The following is a 19,248-nucleotide window of genomic DNA, read 5'->3' as shown; positions in this document are numbered from 1 at the left end:
GTAGACATATACCAGGAAATATAGTTTTTATTCCACAACAATGAAGCACACACTAGACTTACTATTCTACCACCTGGTTTTCCAATAAACAGTATATCTTGGATACCTTTTCATCACAAATACCTACTTTCTGATAGCTATAGCGTTAAATAAAGGTTTTAACCCACAATGTATATTACTGGAAGCCAGTGTAAGAGCCCTGATTGTAGCTGATGGAAAGTCTGAAGTCCAAGAAAGAAGAACCAAACAGAGATTAGACTCCCCACACAATTAGAAGGAAAAATAGAATTTAGATACAGAAGTCAGGCTACCAAAACCAGTTCCAGAGAGAAATTTGTAGTGTAGTCATGTGTTACAGATGCAGTTCACAGAGGCCAAGAAGGGGGTTCTGAACCCAAAACAAAGAAATGGTTAATTAGGACATTCTGAAGACTTGGTCCAGGAAACCCCCAATAGAGTCAAGGTTCAGATATCTTTAAAGATTTTATGCCAAAATTGAGATGTTGCAGGGTGGGACACCTGCATATGAAGGACCTTGGAAATCAAAGGAAGGAGTAAAAAGAAGCTGCTCAATTTTGGACTATAAAGTACAAAGTAGAATTATTTAGGAAAAAAGGAAAGTGTCCCCAATTTGCTGGAGATAGAGTAGGAAGCATCAACTGTGTGGAAAGAAGCAAAATAGTTGCTCTTTTCTCTTTTATCCAGACATGAATAATGTTAACTGCTAACAGAGTAAAATGAGGCTAGGTTCCTGTAATTGAGCTCATGAACACATATACACCCTAAAATGTCTTAATCTAATAATAACAGCAGGGCACTTAAACTTACCGGTAATGCACCCTAGTCAGAGTATGAGAGAAGACAGGGAAAAGGGGCAATAAGCTTCAGAGTTGAGACCTCTCTACAAGAAGTAAGCTTCCTTTTTAAAGAGCCCTTCTGAGAAGTAAGAGCAGTGTGACTAAGTAAACCTAACCATGGGTTTCATTACACACCACCCTCACAGCCCGCAAGAAATACAAACATACCTCATGCCAATCAGCAAAAGCGGCAATACATGGAAATGTATAGACCCTGTAAAACACTTCATAATTAAAAAAGTAATAATATGGATGGAACCCATGCACCACCTACAGATGTTCTACAAACAAGCATTTATAACTAGGAGATGACATCAAGTCTCTTGGTACAAAGTATTGAAAAGGACCTTAAACATGCCAGTGGAGATCCATTGTGGCTAGATTTCAAGTCTCCATCTGTTAGCCTACAAGCCAGGTTTACCAATACTATATCTCTGCTCAGTCACTTGGCAAAATCCCCAATGAAAGAAGTGAATTTAGCAAATATCTTATCAAGTACTTTACTGTCCATAATACACCTATCCCTAGTGGCCTCAAGTCTGTAGGGGATCACTCTTCATAAAATCTTCCCAGAGGACATAATGTTAAAAATACTCCAAATCATAAATATGCTAAAAGACTGATAGAGATTGTTTTTCAAAACACAAATGAATCAATAGGGAGAATAAGTCTAATCTTCTGAGGTTTCTACTCAATAACTCAGTAGTACTCAATAAATTATGTGTCCTATATTCTTTCCTAAAATAAAATAATCAAATAAAATAAATCCTAGATTTTTTTTTGAAATTAGACATTTTCGAATACAACTAGCCAATAAAATAATGCTCAGAGAAACATCTTACCTTCTTTGGTCACCAAGTCTGTTGTTTAGGTAATTGAGAAACAGCCTACTGTCCTTCAAAGTAAATAATGCAAGTTTTTTAATAGAACACCAAGATGTCTTAAATAGTATTACCCTCACCAGCATGTAAGGGCCAGTGTTTGCCTCTAAATTTCCAGGATCTAGTAATATGACAAGGCTTCACAAGAATTCATTATTATGTGCTAACTAAAATAATACTTTGTGTCACAAAGAGGAGGCTCCAGACATATGTTCTAGGAGTCTTCCAGCCAGGAGATTTTCAGCTGAGGAATGTGTAGGTCTCCAAAAGTTACATGCGAGATTACATACTCTCCTCTCCTGGTGAAAAGAGTAGCAATAGAAATACATCTTACTGATGAGCTGAATTACAATATTTGACTAACCCGCTGGGCATCCATTTCCCTAACATCTGCCCAGCATAAGCCAACCACAAACCCATAAAACTTACTGACTTTGGGTTTACCTGGGTATATTATCACCTGCCAATTTTCCTTATCCAGAATACTCTTTCCTGCAATTTCTGAGTTTTCTCTCCCAGTATATGTTCTAAGAATAAAGAATATTTTTAGAGTTCTCCTATCCAACAGCTATTAGGAAGGTAAATGTGTTGCCTCCAAAATTCAAAAGCCAAAGAGACTCTGATCCAGGCATTTTTGTTCCTTACGTCAAAGCAATGACTGGCTGTTGCCTTCAGTCCTTACCCTCTGTCTATATTCAGCACAAAATAGACAACACTAATATAAGTCTTCATATAAAAACAGTTCAATTAAGAAGTTGATGGCTCTGGAGTGGGGGGGTATGACTTGAAAACCAAGATAATTACTTTTGTCCTATTTTCATCTAATTTCCATGCAGATGAGGGAATGACACGGGAGAAAAGAAACTAATATCTGAGTGTCCACAACATGCTTAGCACTTGCATTTTCTCTCATTTAATTCACTAAATATTGAGGTCAGTTTCATTTTTATTTTACAGATAAAGCCACTCAGGTTTCTCCTAAATCAACTTGACAAAATGCAAGTATCAAAATACTAGTACATATAAATCAGGGAGATGGGACTCCCAGGGCTCATGGTGTTTCTATATAGATCAAACTGAATCCTGACTATTGCAGATCTGGCAATAGGCTCAAAGTCAAGTATAATATATTTAATTATATATTTAAAGGTTTGGATTTAACAAAATCCTAATTGCATAGCCATTTACCAAAAAGCTTTTGTTCAACATGAATACAGCTATAAAGAATTTTACCTTTTCTGCACTGGCCAGTGTGGTCAGTGGTTAGAGTGCCAGCCCAAGAACCGATTCCAGGTCAAGGGCACATACCTGGGTTGCCATTAGCTCTCCGCCTCCCAGTCAGGGCACATGAGGGAGGGAGGCAACTAATCAATTTGTCTCTCTCACATTTCTCTCTCTCTCTCTCCCTCTCTTCCACTCTCTCTAAAAATCAATGGATAAAATATCTTCAGGTGAGAATTAACAACAACAAATATATAGATTAAACAGAATTTTGAGGGCCAGGAATCGCACCGTTTCAAATTCTTGATCCTTAATTTTTTTGAAAGCTTCAGCAATGATGTCATCCTCAAACCACTGATGGACAAGGTCATCCCTTGATTTTTTAGTTGTCAGTCTACACAATGCTTCAGAAAGAGCAACCTGCTGACCATAATCTAGAGATTAAAAACATGGCAGACATGGGTAATTCTGGGCTCAAAGCAAAAGAATAAATGAGTTCCAAAGATTAGCACTTGCTCTAAGAAATTCCATCTTAGAAGCCTAGCATTGTCTTATAAGCAGCAAGATGTATCCTGGAGTAATTACAATCATATAAATTCAATATTTAAGAAATAGTAGGAGAAAAATCTAAATAATTGGTCAGCATATAACAATTTTAAATAAATATCTTTGCATTTTATATTACATATATTAAACATTCATCAGAAGCCATTCATCAAATAGCCTTTAAAAATACTTCTACTACAAAGATTAAATTTCAAGACTGATTGTGGAATTTCACAGCAGATTAATAAAAACTACATATTTCAACATGTTTAAATCTCAAATAATTCTAAGGATAAAAAGAAAGTTGCAGCTGTATATGTACATCAGGATAAGATTTAGAAAATGCTTTTAAAATCGCAAAATAATAATGTATGTTGCTTTTGAATACATAGTGAAAAAGTAAAACAATATACTTAGGAATGAAAAACAAATCCAAGTCAAGGATTACCTCCACCAATGAAGAGGGGATTGGGAACATCCACATGGACACAGATTTAGTTTTTAAATATTTGAAACAAATGTGGCAAAAATGATAATATTTGATAAAGTTGGTTGGTGAGTAAATGAGCATTCTTTAATTATTCTTTATGGTTTTTAGCATGCTGAAATTTCTCATAGTAAATGAAAAACAAAATCCTAATTATTATTTTCAATTTGGCCATAATTTATTCCCCATAGTTTCAAGATGCTTAAAAAAAAACCAACAATGTCCAATATTTTATATTCTTATATTTAAAATTCTAAACATTTCTTACCACCCACAGTCAAGATTGTTCTTGCAAATTCTTTCCTGAAAAACATTTAGAAAAACTGCATTTTACAGAAATAAACCTAAGTAGACAAAACTTCACTCTATTGACATTAGAATTTAAAACCAAGATTTATATTTTTGAAATTATTTATTTCAATTCAGCATCAGCATTTTCTCAAAGTCAAAATAAATTTTTATGGCAATTTTTCTCAAGTTTGTATATTAATGAGTTAAATGTACATTTTTTAACACACACACACACACACACACACACACACACACACACCCGCTGCAGTTCTGTTTCTCCTTCTGATCTCTGAGGATTCATCAAATGTTAAGATTCTGGATTTTATAATCATCTCACCAACCTTGTGAGGATGTGTGCCCTTTTTTAACATAGTTTAATATCTGGAAAAAATATTAACAACAGGTACTGTGAGTCTTCCCAGTGAGTTTTTTAACTTATTTTTAAAACTGATTATATTACAGGTATAATGGGATTAAGTTATGTAACTAACACAGACTCCCATGTTGTACACAGAGTGCCCCCAACTTATAATGGTTTGACTTATATATTTTCGACCCACAATGGTGCAAAAACCATATGCATAATATGGTTTACATAATATAGTCAACATTTATTATAAATCTATTTTTGACATTGAGAAAATGCTGATGCTGAATTGAAATAAAAAATTACATAATATAGTCAACATTTTATTATAAAATAGGCTTTGTGTTAGATAATTGTTCCCAACTTTAGACTACCATAGTGTTCTAAGCACATCTAAGGTAGGCTAGGCTAAGCTATGATGTTCAGTAGGTTAAGTATAGTCAATTCATTTTCAACTAATAATATTTCCAACTTATGATATGCTTATTGGGACATAACCCCATCCAAAGTAGAGGAGCATCTGTATTTAATAATTTTAATTAAATGTTAACAAGGGTGATGTAGACTTTTTAATGTTTAAAATAACTCTCATTTTAAAGAACAGATTAGTTAAGAAATCTTGGAGTACTTTGGTTTCTCATAATAAATGATTGATTTGTTACTATTAAAAAGAAGCCTTAAAACAGCACCACTGAGAGTTCTGCTTAATTTTATACTTGCATATTTTACTTAAAATCTAGAATATTCCAAACTTTCTGGAACACACAAACAATAAGGTAGGATCATCGGATTAGACTGAAAGCTTAGGAGAAATTTTCAGTCAGCTCCAAACCCAGAACCTCCTGATCAGTTTGAAGGACATTAATAAACTGTGATTTTACAATAACATCGTCATCTGCAGTTACTGTTTACAAAACTGCTTTTACCTTAAACTTTGTAGATGCTTACATTTTTTGTTTGTTTGTTTTAAGATGATGTTGGTAATTTGTGCATTTAAGTCTGTTCAGAACAGAGCTAAAAGTATCATTGTCTTCTTTTGGATTACACTCAGGGGTCTAACAGGCAGTTTGATTTTTTTTTAACACACTTGAAAAAAGGTTGGAGTAGCCAGACTTTCATATATAACTTGGTGATTATCGAAGTCTAAATACACCACGAAGAATAATGATTGTGTCCTAGTCAGGTGGCTCAGTTGGTTGGAGGACTGTTCCCTGCACCTGAAGGTTTCAGGTTCCATCCTCGATCAGCACGCTTAAGGGAGGCAACCATCAATGTTTCTGTCTTGCGTCAAAGTTTCTCTCTCTCTTTCTCCCCCTTCCTCTCTCTCTAAATATATTTTTTTATTGATTTTAGAGAGGAATAGAGAGATAGAAACATCAATGATGAGAGAGAATCATTGATTGGCTGCCTCCTGCACGCCCCCCGCCCCTACTGGGGATCGAGCCCACAACCCGGGCATTCAACCCGGGACCCTTCAGTCTCCAGGCTGACGTTCTATCCATTGAGCCAAACTGGATAGGGGTCTCTCTAAAAAATCAATTAGAACATATCCTTGGGTGAGGATTTTTTAAAAAGAAGAATGATTTCCCTAATGTATTCAATAAACATTTTTTAGGAAAACCTTAGTGGAAAAACTGCATCCTGCAAAGACTAGCTAAATGGACAAACATGATAGCAATGAGCTCATGCTGACCAGTCACCTCTCCCAGGCCTGCACTATAGTAAACCTGGTCGCCCTTCCTCACGCAGTCATGGCTGCTTGTCACATGAAGAACTGCGTGCCACTCTGACATCAGCAATGCTAGTTAGTGGTTAGCTCACAGTCATAGGTTTAAGTTCAGTTTCAAAACAGGGGCTGGTTTTGCTCTTTCCATGGTCACACCTTAGAACCTTCACTCCAAATTTTAATGTCCCCAAACTACGTAATTGTGAGTGAGGCACCAAAATGCAATATAAATTCCATGCCCTATTGGTATGTTAATAGTTGGTAACCTTTGGATATTTTCTCTCTACTAGGTAATGTGCTCATCACTTTCAATGGATTGCCTGATTCAATCAGTACTTAACTATCAATCAGGTATTAATGTTGGCTCCATTTTATAGGCAAGCAAACCGATGTACAGTGAGGTTAAGACTGTGCTCTAGATAATGCAATGAGCATAAATGGCAAAATCAGGATCTGAAGCCAAGCAGTTTATCAGCAGGATCTGTATTCAACAGTGTCCCATGAGTAACTAGCAATTTAGTTTACAGTGACAGTGAAAAAATTATCTATAGCCCGAGAAAGCATTTTACCTCACAAACTTGATGGGGGGAAAATTATAAACCCATACTACTAAAAACAAACAAACACAAAAACAAAACATACTATAAAAAAAAATCCATACTTCTAAAAACAAACAAATACAAACAAAACATCCCTAGCTGGTTTGGCTCAGTGAATAGAGCGTCAGCCTGGGAACTGACGGGTATCGGGTTGGATTCCTGTCAAGGGCACATGCCTGGGTTGTGGGCTTGATCCCCAGTGGGGGGTGTGCAGAAGGCAGCTGATCAATAATCCTCTCTCACCATTAATGTTTCTATCTCTCTTTCCCTCTCCCTTCTTCTCTGAAATCAATAAAAATATATTTTTAAAACACCTGAGGTAATAAAAATAAAACAACAACACACACGCACACACACAACCCATACTACTAAAAGAAGAAAAGCTTAACAAACGCTAGCTTTTTTCCTCAGTCGTTCTTCACTGCTTACCATAGTGCCAGACTCGTTATAAGTGCAAAGCATTTGCTGAAGGAAGGAATGAAGTGATCAGGCCTGAGGAGAACAAAGAGAGATTTTGCCTGACATCATCACATAGTTGAGTACAAGGTCACTTACATGAGACGACACCGGTCTTCTGATGAGGGGAGTTTTCTCTCTTCCCAAGGTACAGCCTGCAAAATGCTGTTCAAAGTCATCAAAGCCTGTTCAGAGTTGGAGAAAAGCATCCATAGGGAAGAAACAAAACAGGAACCAATGCACAAGCTTCTCCCAGGTTTCTACTTTGTTATCTGTTTTGTTATTTGCAACTTACCTCTTGTTGAATCAAATGATTTACTGTATTTTCTGTCACCAGAAATCCTAAGGTAAACATGAAGGAATCCAACATCTGAATTTTTCCTGAAAATATAATTTTAAAACAATCAAATGGATGCTGGAAAGAATAAGGCAAGAAAAGGCAACAGTCTAAGATGAACATAGAGAACACAGAAGTAAATGAGAAAGAAACATGTAATATGAAAATTGAAGTTATTCTAGATATTTCAATCTGAGGGAACTTAATACAGGAAATTAATTACAAAAACAATGAAAAAAACTAAAAAGTCAAATTGGAAACAATGAGGTGGCCCAGAAATTAACATCATTAACATAATAACTAGCCCCCTCCCAACTGCACCCTCCCCCAAAGTCACCTAGAGGAAGAGGCATTACCAGATCCCAGGAGTCAAGGTCACCTAGCAAAAGCTCTAGTAACATGAATGGGCCAGAGCCACAGAGACTCTGCAGACACTCCTGGAGGTGGCACCTCTGCAGAAGGGAGGGGAGAAATGCCTTCTCTGCTCCTTCCTGCTTCTAATTTCTTTCCTTTGGCTAAACCTAGCAGGCAGCCAGTTGATAAGAAAACCTAGGGAAAATAGTTCTCTGTAATACAAAGTGTACTACAAAGGGGGTGGGGAGAGAGAGAGAGAGAGAGAAAGAGAGGGAGAGAGAGAGAGAAAAGCAGAGGCAGCCCTAACTGGTTTGGCTCAGTGGATAGAGCCTGCGGACCTAAGGGTCCCAGGTTCGATCCCGATCAAGGGCATGTACCTTGGTTGTGGGCACATCTCCAGTAGGAGGTGTGCAGGAGGCAGCTGATTGATGTTTCTTTCTCATTGATGTTTCTGACTCTCTCTCCCTCTCCCTTCCTCTCTGTAAAAAGTCAATAAAAAAAAATTTTTTTTAAAGCAGAGGCAGATCACACCCACACACAGGAAGCAAAGATGTGATAGCAGAATTCAAGTCTCCACTGGAAGCAATGAGCAGAATGAGTTAAAGCGATGGCTTCCAAGAAAAACTTAAGAACTGCTTTCAAAATACATGGGGAGGAAATGACAAAAAATGATGCATATGAAGACAAATAAGATGTCATGGATGAATAACAGATAATCTTACAAAGAGACTAGAATAGAAGGGGTAACTGTAATGGACTTTTTGGTGCCTTCCCATCATCCTTTCCCTTCCTCTGTTATGTAGCAGTCTTTCTATGGGACGGGTAGACTTGCTTCAGGGGTGGATCCTGATTGGCTTAAGCTATGCTGGGACATCCCATTCATCTTTTCATAGTGATTGGTTCATTAAGGAGGGCATGCGTTAGAGCAAAGCTAGGGTTTTCTTTTGATGGTTGAAGAAAGAGGAAGTTTCTTTCCCTGGACATGAACCTAGAAGCACAAAGTGCTGGTTACTGGCCACCATCTAAAAACCATCAAGGGAGACCCACTTGAAAGCAAACTCGAGACTCTGAGGAAGGCAGAATTGAAAGAACTGCAGTGAATGGCACATAGCCACAACTAAACTTCTCCTGAGACTCCTGTCTCTGGACTTTTTAGCTCCTGTGCCTGTAATTCATCTTTATCATCCAAGCCTACTTAAACTAGATATTGTGACATATACCAAAAAACACGTTTACTCAGTGGTTTTCAACTAGAGATGATTTTTAGCACCACCCTCACCCAGGGGGGCACTTAGCAATTTTTGGAGATTTTTTTTAGCTTGTTACAACTGGGGAAGTGGGAATTATCTGGCCCCAAATGCCAATAATGTCAGAGTTGAGAAACACTGCTCTAATTGATAAAGTTATCAAAGAATAAAATGTCCCAAAAGGGACAAGTAAGATTTGATTCAATATAACTCATCAAGAACCACCTAAAACAAACTTGTTGTGTGTGCAATGCTCTCAACACATAATATTAGAAGACAATGAGAATCTGCAAAGCAAGAATGTATAAAAGCCACAAAGGCATTCTTAAACAATAAGAAGCTCTGACTATGTCCAACCCACACACACCAATAACACTCTTCCAAATATATTATAGCAGATGGAGATAACACAGAACAATGAGGACATCACAGTATAAACAGGTTGGTAGTGACCCTAAATAATTATTGTAAATAGGACTGCAGCACAAGGCAAAGAGCAAATACTGTTTACAAAGATATATCCATTATCCAAGACTAAAACCGAGATTAAACTAAATAAGTCTGGGTAAAAGATGGAGGAGGAATAAAAACATGTTGAATTCCTTGCTATATAGTAGAAAGAAACAATATGGTGCTATAATTTTGATGTTGATAATTAGATTAAGAGTAACTACCAGTACAATAAAACTCAAACATAAGCCATTCAAATCACTAGAGAGAAGCAAATTGTGAAAGAAAATATAACCCATATAGTAAAGCACAAAACAAAGGAATTATAAAATAGAACAATCCAGTAAGATGACATAAATCTTGGAACAAAAAGGAAGGAATAATTCTATCAATGGTAGGAGGATGTGGGAATGTCAATGAAAACATCTTTGTACTTCAAAGAAAGAGATTAGTTCCCAATTCTGTACAGCCTGGACAATACCCATGGCAAAATGACTGTCAGAGGTCACATGTGAAAATCTGACACTTGCAGATTTTCACATGTGGCCAGAATGGGCTCCAAGCACAAACTGTCATTGCCATGGATTTACATGTTTCCCCCCAAAATTAATAGGTTGAAGCCCTAACCTGAATGTGATGGCATTTGAAATGGGCTCCTTAAAAAAGGTAATTAGCCCTAGCTGGTTTGGCTCAGTGGGTAGAGCGTTGGCCTGCAGACCAAAGGGTCCCAGGTTCGATTCCGGTCAAGGGCGCATGCCTGGGGTCGTGGGCTCAATCCCCAACAGGAGGCAGCCAATCAATGATTCTCATCCTTGATGTTTCTATCTCTCTCTCCCTTCCTCTCTGAAATCAATAAAAAATATATATATTTTTAAAAAAGGTAATTAGAATTAGATGCAGTCATGAGGGTGGGGTCCTCATGATGAGATTAGTGCCTTTATAAGACGAGACACCAGAGAGTTGACTTGCTCTATGCCATGTGAGGACACAGCAAGCAGGTAGCCATCTACAAGCCAGGAATAGAGTTCTAACCAGAACCCAACATCCTGGCACTCTGCTCTCAAACTTCCAGCTTCCAGAACTGTGAGAAAATAAACTTCTGTTGTGTAAGCCACTAAGCCTATGGTATTTTGTGATGGCAGCTGGGGCTGATTAAAACAGTTAGTACATCTAGAGCAGTGTACTAACTAGATCTCTCTCATATTTTTTTTTCAAATATGCAGTGATATCCACTGCTGTAATAAAAGACAAATTTATTTTTAAATGTTAGAAAATTCAAAGTAGTTTTACCATTGTGTATTTCATTAATCAATTTTAGAGACAGTAACTATCACTTATGTAGTTCATTAAAAATTGGCTTGAAAGTATTTGGATCCACTGACTTAAAATAGGGGGGACTTTTTTTTTTAAATGAAGTAAATACCATATATCTAATCTTCTAGCATTGAATTTCCTCTCTTATGAAATACCATCCATTGTAGAATACAATCTCAATTTAATAACAGCTTTTCAAAAGAAAAATAAGAAGTTAGACAATAGAAAGAGGATATATCCATTTTAAGATGGCCTCAATTTCTGAAATGTTCAAATATTTTAAGTGTGTTTGAATCCATAGTATCAAAATTCAAGATATCCAATTACCTTTAACTTGAGTAAATGAAACAGAATTATCAGTATAACTTACAAAATATTCTAAAAATTTGCCTTTTACACTCTTAAAGACAGAGAAGGCATCTGAATTAGCTCTAAGTCAAATCAGTAAGAGCTAAACTTTGCTGGTTTCTCGTGACAAAAGTGGCTCTCTGAATCTGAATAGAGCAGGTTGCCAATGGGATAGGAGCAGCTAAATTAAGGTGGACCTCAGGCTGAGACATACTTTACAACAACAACATCACATATGATGGTCAATAAATGCAAATATAACAGTTAAACCCACTTTGCTTTTATATATCATTTCAATAAATATTCTCCCTATAACAGAATATTCTATTAATAAAAAGTAAATAGGCAATTAATGGTAAATAATTCACTTACCTTTACTACTCCTCCTGGAAATAATCTAATAAAACAAGAAAAAGTAAAAATTGTATTAAAAAAAAAACATTATAAACTATAATGTTAATACATTAATGCTGATATTTCTCTAACAGGCAGAATTGACTTTAAATTCAGTAGAAAAAATTTAAAGAAATCCTATTTGATCTTCACTTTATTAAAATCAGCATATCACTCTCAATCAGGTGAATAATATACTAGTATGTATGAAACTAAACCCCTCATCTTTTTATAACATTGATTATCTATATTAATGCTTGTTTCTATTTAACATAATATTCTAATAATAACATTTTTAGTAAAACACACATGTTAGAAAAATGTGAGTTTTAGAAATAACTCAAAGATTCCTGCAAATTACCAATGTTATCTGTTCAGTGAAGCATCCACCCCCATCCTTACCAGCACTGTGTCAAAGAAGTCTTCTGTGACATTAGTCAGGGATGTGTCTGAAGCTAGATCTTCTTCCATGGTCAGAAATTCTACTGTTCTTTTAAACCAGGTAGCCATGTACACAACAAGAAGAAACACAGATGGAACTCCCATGACTGCATAACTACTCCCTACTCGATAAAATTTCATAAGGTAATTCAGTGATGGGCAACCTTTTGAGCTTGGTGTGTCAAACTTCGCCAAAAAACTGAGCATAACTCAGGTAGTGTGTCACTTTGAGGAAAAAACATTATTTCGCAAATGTTTCATCCTCAGGAGCAGCAAATGTTTCATCCTCGGCATGCGGCCGCCTCAGCAGCCGCGTGTCATCAGAAAAGGCTACGCGTGTCAGTGCTGACACGCGTGTCACAGGTTCACCATCACTGAGGTAATTCTTTCACTAGAGCAAAAAATTTGAAAGACCTTTTCCCATCCATCAGTTCCATCGGGCCTGGCTCTGAGGCCTCCATTTAGAACACTACAGGATGATATCACACTGCTACTGAGTTGCAATAAGTTCTCAGATACCAGCAAGAATGGTTAGACTTGGCCTGGCCAGTAGCAATGCCAGAAAGGCACATGAAGGGACTAGCGAGGAAGGGTGACGCGATAAATGAGCCTCCCAGCACAGGAGGAGTCCCTGTCCTCTGGGAAGCTGTAGAAGACAAGCTATCCAAAGAGATGCAGAATTTGGTACGTGCTCCAGAAGTACAATAGTACAGTAACTAAGCCTACATCCGGCTACATTTCTTTTGCCTTTCTTTTCCAGCTACTTGGAGATTTTTCTTTTCTACAGGCATATATATATATTCATATTAAATTGCTAGGGATGGTATGATTTAAAATAAACTTCTATAAACCCTCCTACAACATGTTTATTCAATTAAGCAAAGGCCATTTTCACTCTTACAAAAAAAGAAAAAGGAAAAGCCCTGTACGCATAGCTAGAAGTTATCAGTTGAACACAAAGTTGGTGGCATGAGCTCATGATGAACAATTCTTACAGGAGTGGGGCTTGGAAGCTGTCTAATTTGGAGCCAAGGACACAAAGCACACCAGCTGAAGACCATGAACAAATCAATCAGCTCTCACCGTCGGCTGCACATTAGGGGAACCCCGGGAGTTCTGAAACACCCGCAGGCCTGGGACCCATCACAGACCCAGTAAACCCGAACCTCTGGTGATGGGACCCAGGCAGTGCCTGCTAAAGTTCTCCAGCATTTCTTTTTTTTTTTTTTTTATTGCTTTCAGAGAGGAAGGGAGAGGGAGAGAGAGAGAGAAATATCAATAATGAGAGAGGATCATTGATTGTCTGCCTCCTGTACTCCCCCTACTGGGGATCTAGCCCACAACCCGGCACATGTCCTTGACTGGAATCGAACCCGGAACGCTTCAGTCCACAGGCCAACGCTCCATCCACTGAGCCAAACCAGCTAGGGCTCCAGCATTTCTAATGCACAGCAGGTTAAGAGCCACTACTGTGTTCCAACTAATGTTTCTTTTATCTCAAATCAGACAAATGTTTACATTAGATTAGATCATCCACCTCCTGAAGCACTTTTCTCCAGCAGTCAGAGGAAAGAAATACATCTCCATACAGAACTCACTGCTAAGGCATAGTTTCTCCCTCCCTATATCCATACTCAAAAGTATATGTTTTTAAATACATTTTTCTCATCGTTCTATTTATTCCCCAAATCCTATCCCCCCTCCCAGTGCATCAAAATATATTGGTTGGGTAGAGATACAGAGAAGTAGGGGAAATGTCACATTATTTGGTCAAGACTTAGGACCAGGAAGTCGCTCCTGAACCTATTTATATGCCATGATCATACTTAGTCTAACAAGTAGCTCTAACTGCCTCCACAGCGGTGTCATTCCCAGAAGTCCAGACGAAATAGTTATTTACAGATGCAATAGCTACTACTCATTATATACAAGGTATAGAACAGGTTGCTTAATCCTCCTGGATCTTAGGGTACAGGACTAAGTACATTCCTTTTCATAGGAAATTCTTATTCTGTGTAGAGTAACATCCCAGCACATTTTTTATTGACCTGCAAACACAACTAGCTTTATAAGTACAGAGTCTAATATCCCATCTACTTTGATAATATCAGTCCATTCTTCTTGGGCAAAACTTACATGAACAACAGCACATGCTTTAAAAAAATCACCAATCAGGATTCCAACGGAATAAGAAATTTCTATTTTATTTCAAAATGCCAGTGTAGATTTCCTCTGACACTTTAAACCTTTGGGAGGGTATCTTAAATCAAAATAGAAAATTCAAGTTGGGGCAGATGGCAACTCATCCCCCCAACAACCAGCTTAAGGTTCCAAGGTACCCCTGGGAAAGTCCTGCTCCATTTCCTTTGAAGTTTTAACTTCTCTTCCCTACTTCTTGTTTCTGCATGAGTGTGTATCAGGGAGGTAGGTGAGGCTAAATGCAAAATGAGCCCTGGCTGGTTTGGCTCAGTGGATAGAGCAGTAGGCCCATGGACTGAAGGGTCTTGGGTTTGGTTCTGGTCAGGGGCAGGTACCTGGGTTGCAGGCTCTTGCAGGAGGCAACCAATCCATGTGTCTCTCTCTGTCTCACCCCCTCCCTTTCATTCTCTCTAAAATATCAATGGAAGAATGTCCTCAGGTAAAGATTAACAACAAAATAAATAAATGCAAAATGAAATACATATAGTTTGTATAAGAACAATCCTTAGTCCTTCACCACCACCCCCATCCCCATTCCCCCAGAGGGCTTAGGAAAAGCCTGGTGTTTACTCTTTCTCCCCTGGACGGGTGGCCACGGGGAGGCAGAGACAGATCTCCCTGACCCAACCAGATCTTACCAAATTTCAGGCAGTCCAGTCCAGGGGGTAAACCAAAGGTATTATTACCAGCCAGATCACCCTTCTGCACCTTTATCTCCCGCCATCTCCTCACCAATAAATAAATTGTCCAGGGCTGCAAAATCCCACCATGAAAAGGGAACTCTGCTTTGCTTCCAGATGCCATTATAAGGCACCCATAATGTTACCTTCTAGTTAATTAAAAAGCAGAATAGAATTTCATAATTGGGATGGTATGATTTAAAATAAACTTCTATAAACTTAGAATAAGCAAAAAATGTTTTTGCCATTTTTTTTTTCTGCTTTAACTGGGATTTTTAGAAAGTTGGAAAAGTGGGCTGTGGCAAGGGGAAGTATTTGATAACTTATCTAGGTCCAGTCTTGTTACTAACATCTATTAAAACACTTCTAGCCCTTTGCACTCGCTTGCTTTTTTCTCGATTCCTGCTACCTATGCTAACCGTGTCGAGTCACAGTCGACATCCGAGTGCAAAAGGCTAGAGCCTTTGGTGGGGAAGAAGTGTGGAATAGTCTACTCCTCTCATCCTATATTCCTGAGTCAAATTCACTAAAATAGTAAAAACATGTGATCACTGCATTGGTTTGTCAAGGGGAGAAGGGGGTGGTGTCTGACTCCTGGATGTAGGCTCCCAAAGTGCCCTGCCAGCACCTCCATCAGGAAACATATGTTGAACTCAAGTTTTGATTGGATATCTATAATAATAAAAGGGTAATATGCTAATTAGACCAGACATCCTTCCTGACGACCTTCTGGATGAAGCTGGGGCTGCGAGGGAAGCTGGTGCCGGCAGCTGGGGAAGGAAGGCCTACTCTTGCACAAATTTCATGCATTGGGCCTCCAGTGGGCAATAAACTTTGTTACCAATTTCTTTTCATATTTGATTTTAAAGGAACAGAAAATACCAAACTTAATGAGATAACTGAATCCACTCTAGTTCTTTCAGTTACCCAAAACAAAATTAAAACAGGACACTTATCTTTGGGATCAGTCCCTGCTGAATTAGCAAAGGCTCATCTTCTTTGAGGCCATCAATGAAGAACCGCTGAATACATTTCAGCAACAGTGAAACATACTGAAATTCCTTTTTCTCCAGTTCCTAGGTATGAGACCACACTAAGTTAGAAGTCTTACCAGTGAAAGTTAAGAGGATAGAATCTAAGTGTTCTCATCACAAGGAAAAACATATTTTTTAAATTTTCTCTTATTTTGTATTATATGAGATGACAGATTGTCACTTATTGTGGCAATCATTTCACATCCATATGTAAGTCAAATCATTATACCACATCCCTTAAAATTATACAGTGCTGTATGTTAATTACATTTAAATAAAACTAGAGGGAAAGCCTGACAAAGTATCATTACACACTGGTATTCTGGTCAGATAACAAAACAAAACACTTACTTGCCTTATTTATAGATTTGTCAAGATGATATAATTTAAGATGATTATATTTTTGAGGAATGTGGCTCCCTCTCTGTTGAAAATATTCTTTTATTTTCTGAAATCCTTTACCATGGAATGCATCAATAATAAGTGATTGAAGCTGGAAAGTTGATAGTTTGCAAATTACTTTTCCCCAAAAAACATTAATTCTGTAGTAACATTTGTAACTAGTATTCTCAACAATAATTCAGTGTGGAAATAATAAAAGGTAAATATAAGACAGAGAGTTATATCTTGAGCAGTAGTCATGTAGCCAGGGAGCAAGTTCGTTGGCTTAACATAGTACAGGCCCGTCTCGGAGATATTGCAGGCTCCGTTCCAGACCACCCCAATGAAGCAAGTATCATAACAAAGCCAGTCGTAACCTTTCTGCTGGTAGAAGGTCTTCCCTTCAGTTGGTAAAAAATGCAACACCTGTGAAGTGCAATAAAGCAAAGCACAATAAAATGAGGTATGCCTGCAGTTTCCAAATGTGGTTCCTGGACCACCAGTAGCATGGGCATCACCTGAGACTTATTAGGAATCAGGAACGCTGAGGGTGCTGTTCAGGTGATTATCATTAGGCTAAAGTTTGAGAACCACTTACTTAGAAATTGCACTTGAGTTACAGATACCTGAGGGTGAAGAGTGTTAATTATCACTAATGTTAGAAATTCTAAAACACTAAAAAATTCAAGCCTAATATTACCCAAGAGACATGAATGATCATAAAAGGAAGAAAATAACCTCAACACTAATAATGACAGATAATGAAAGCTGATAAATGTAAATTGCCAGGATGAAACTGATTTTTTCTGAACATTAGCCAAGACATACTTCTAAGTATATACTTGAATAATGCACTTCCTTAATATCTGTGCTACAGATAGGTGATTTTTTTATTTTTAAAAATCCAATCCAATCTTACAGACTAAATTATAACATGTAATGTTATTTTAATAAGGAGACATTTTACCATATACTGCCCAAAATTGCACTTATCCTCAGTACAGATTTAAATGGGGGGACAGCATTTGAAATTAAATATTTAAACATTACTTTCTTTAAGTTACCACATAGTGAACCTTTTTGTGCCAAGTGTGTTGAGGGTTCTGCAGATGTTCCTATTTAATTCTCTCCATCACTCTGAGAGGTTTCTTTATCTGGGGATAATAATAGCAAGGCTGGGGAAGGCTGGGGAAGGTTAATAACTTGCACGAGATCGCCCAGCTGAGATTCACACTCAGGTTCTTTGACTCAGAACCTCAGCCTTCCACCTGCTTCACACTCTGCCTGGCTTCTCTGCAGCCCCGGGGAAATAACCCAAACCCTTGGCCTTGGTCTGCAGGGCCCTGCCCGGTGTGTTCTCTGTCAGCTTCCTCTGCTTGCCCTCCCTGGCAATGAGTCCTCAAATGAGTCAAACTCTGCCTTGCCTCAGGGCCTCTGCACTGGCTATTGGGGGCCTGGAACTCTTCTCCCCACAACTTTCCACCCTCCTGGCTCCTTGTCACCCCTCAAATCTCAGCTTCAGTATCCCATCTTCAGGTCTGCCTTCCAGGACCTTATCTAAAGTAAGCCAAGTACCTTCCTCCGCCCTTAATTAGTCTCCATCACATACCCTGTTCCTTTTCCTCCTCCTGCCTTCCTTTAGCTGGCAACCCTGGTAACCTGTTTCTTGGGCTCTCTGCCAGCCTGTAAGCTCCATGAGGACACACTATGTTTGCTTTGTTCAATACTGTCTACCTACATCTAGAATAGTGCCTGGCACAAGATGACTGACTACCTTAGACTTATCACAAGACCCCATGATAATTGGTTGTCAGAGATTAGGGAAGGAGAAGCAAGCAGCAAAAGGTGATTTCTCTGTCTTGAGTGGGAGCAACTGGAGGAACAATTGTGCTGAAAGCCCAGGGAACAGAGAACTAGGAAGACTACACACACCACACACACCACACACCACACACCACACACCACACACACACACACACACACACACACCACACACACACACATACACCCCACACACACACACACACACCACACACACACACCACACACACACACACACACACACACCACACACACACACACACACACACACCCCACAAAATTAACTTGATCTTTACATAGAAAGCATCCTGGGCCATTCCGCTGCCGTCGTCTTCCTTAATAGACTGCAAAGGGCCTTCCTTTTCCTGTGCACAATAAAAATGTTTGTTTTAATTTTTATTTTTAAAAATTCAGTTCAAGTTTTTAAAACAAAACAAAAGAAATAAAGGTTCATATTATTTTATTGAACAAAAATTTTTGTTTGCTCATGCCCCTGATTTTAAGTCTAAGTAAGATACTACTTAAAAAACAACCAGCCAAGCTCTTTAGCACTATCTATGAGAAATTCAACTATCCCAAGAAGCAAAGCAAATGTCATTGTAATAAACACAAAAATAGGTGAATTTAAACTCTATACTGAGAACTATAAAATAAAAGAAAGGCTATCAAGATTTTGTAAAATACGGTTTTAAAAGATGCATTTCAACAACTACAGCATGAATTTACCAAATAGCAGCACATTGTTTCACATTTTCTTTAAAAAGTGGCCCCTGGGTCTGCCCTCATGGTTTTCACAACACACTGTACTATTGTGACAG

General features: G+C 38.1%; 1 protein-coding gene across 1 annotated transcript in view; it reads right to left on the bottom strand.

Moving 5' to 3' along the window:
• SYCP2L (synaptonemal complex protein 2 like) overlaps positions 1-18,305 on the bottom strand; it is a gene marked incomplete at both ends in the record, with an annotated part of 61,941 nt that extends 43,636 nt beyond the window's left edge. Inside the window, 11 exons of the mRNA XM_079776417.1 lie at positions 1,026-1,071; positions 1,700-1,752; positions 3,251-3,393; positions 4,261-4,295; positions 7,531-7,616; positions 7,727-7,812; positions 11,854-11,878; positions 12,277-12,437; positions 16,147-16,270; positions 16,584-16,721; positions 18,219-18,305. Coding sequence (XP_079632543.1) covers positions 1,026-1,071; positions 1,700-1,752; positions 3,251-3,393; positions 4,261-4,295; positions 7,531-7,616; positions 7,727-7,812; positions 11,854-11,878; positions 12,277-12,437; positions 16,147-16,270; positions 16,584-16,721; positions 18,219-18,305 — 984 coding nt within the window. The remainder of the gene's footprint in view (positions 1-1,025; positions 1,072-1,699; positions 1,753-3,250; positions 3,394-4,260; positions 4,296-7,530; positions 7,617-7,726; positions 7,813-11,853; positions 11,879-12,276; positions 12,438-16,146; positions 16,271-16,583; positions 16,722-18,218) is intronic.
• Between the last annotated feature and the right edge of the window lie 943 nt (positions 18,306-19,248).

This window comes from Cnephaeus nilssonii (genome assembly GCF_951640355.1).
Source record: "Cnephaeus nilssonii genome assembly, chromosome: 7".
Classification (NCBI taxonomy): Eukaryota; Metazoa; Chordata; class Mammalia; order Chiroptera; family Vespertilionidae; genus Cnephaeus; species Cnephaeus nilssonii.
The sequence above is the reverse complement of the archived record's forward strand: the minus strand, read 5'-3'. Positions and strand labels throughout refer to the sequence as shown.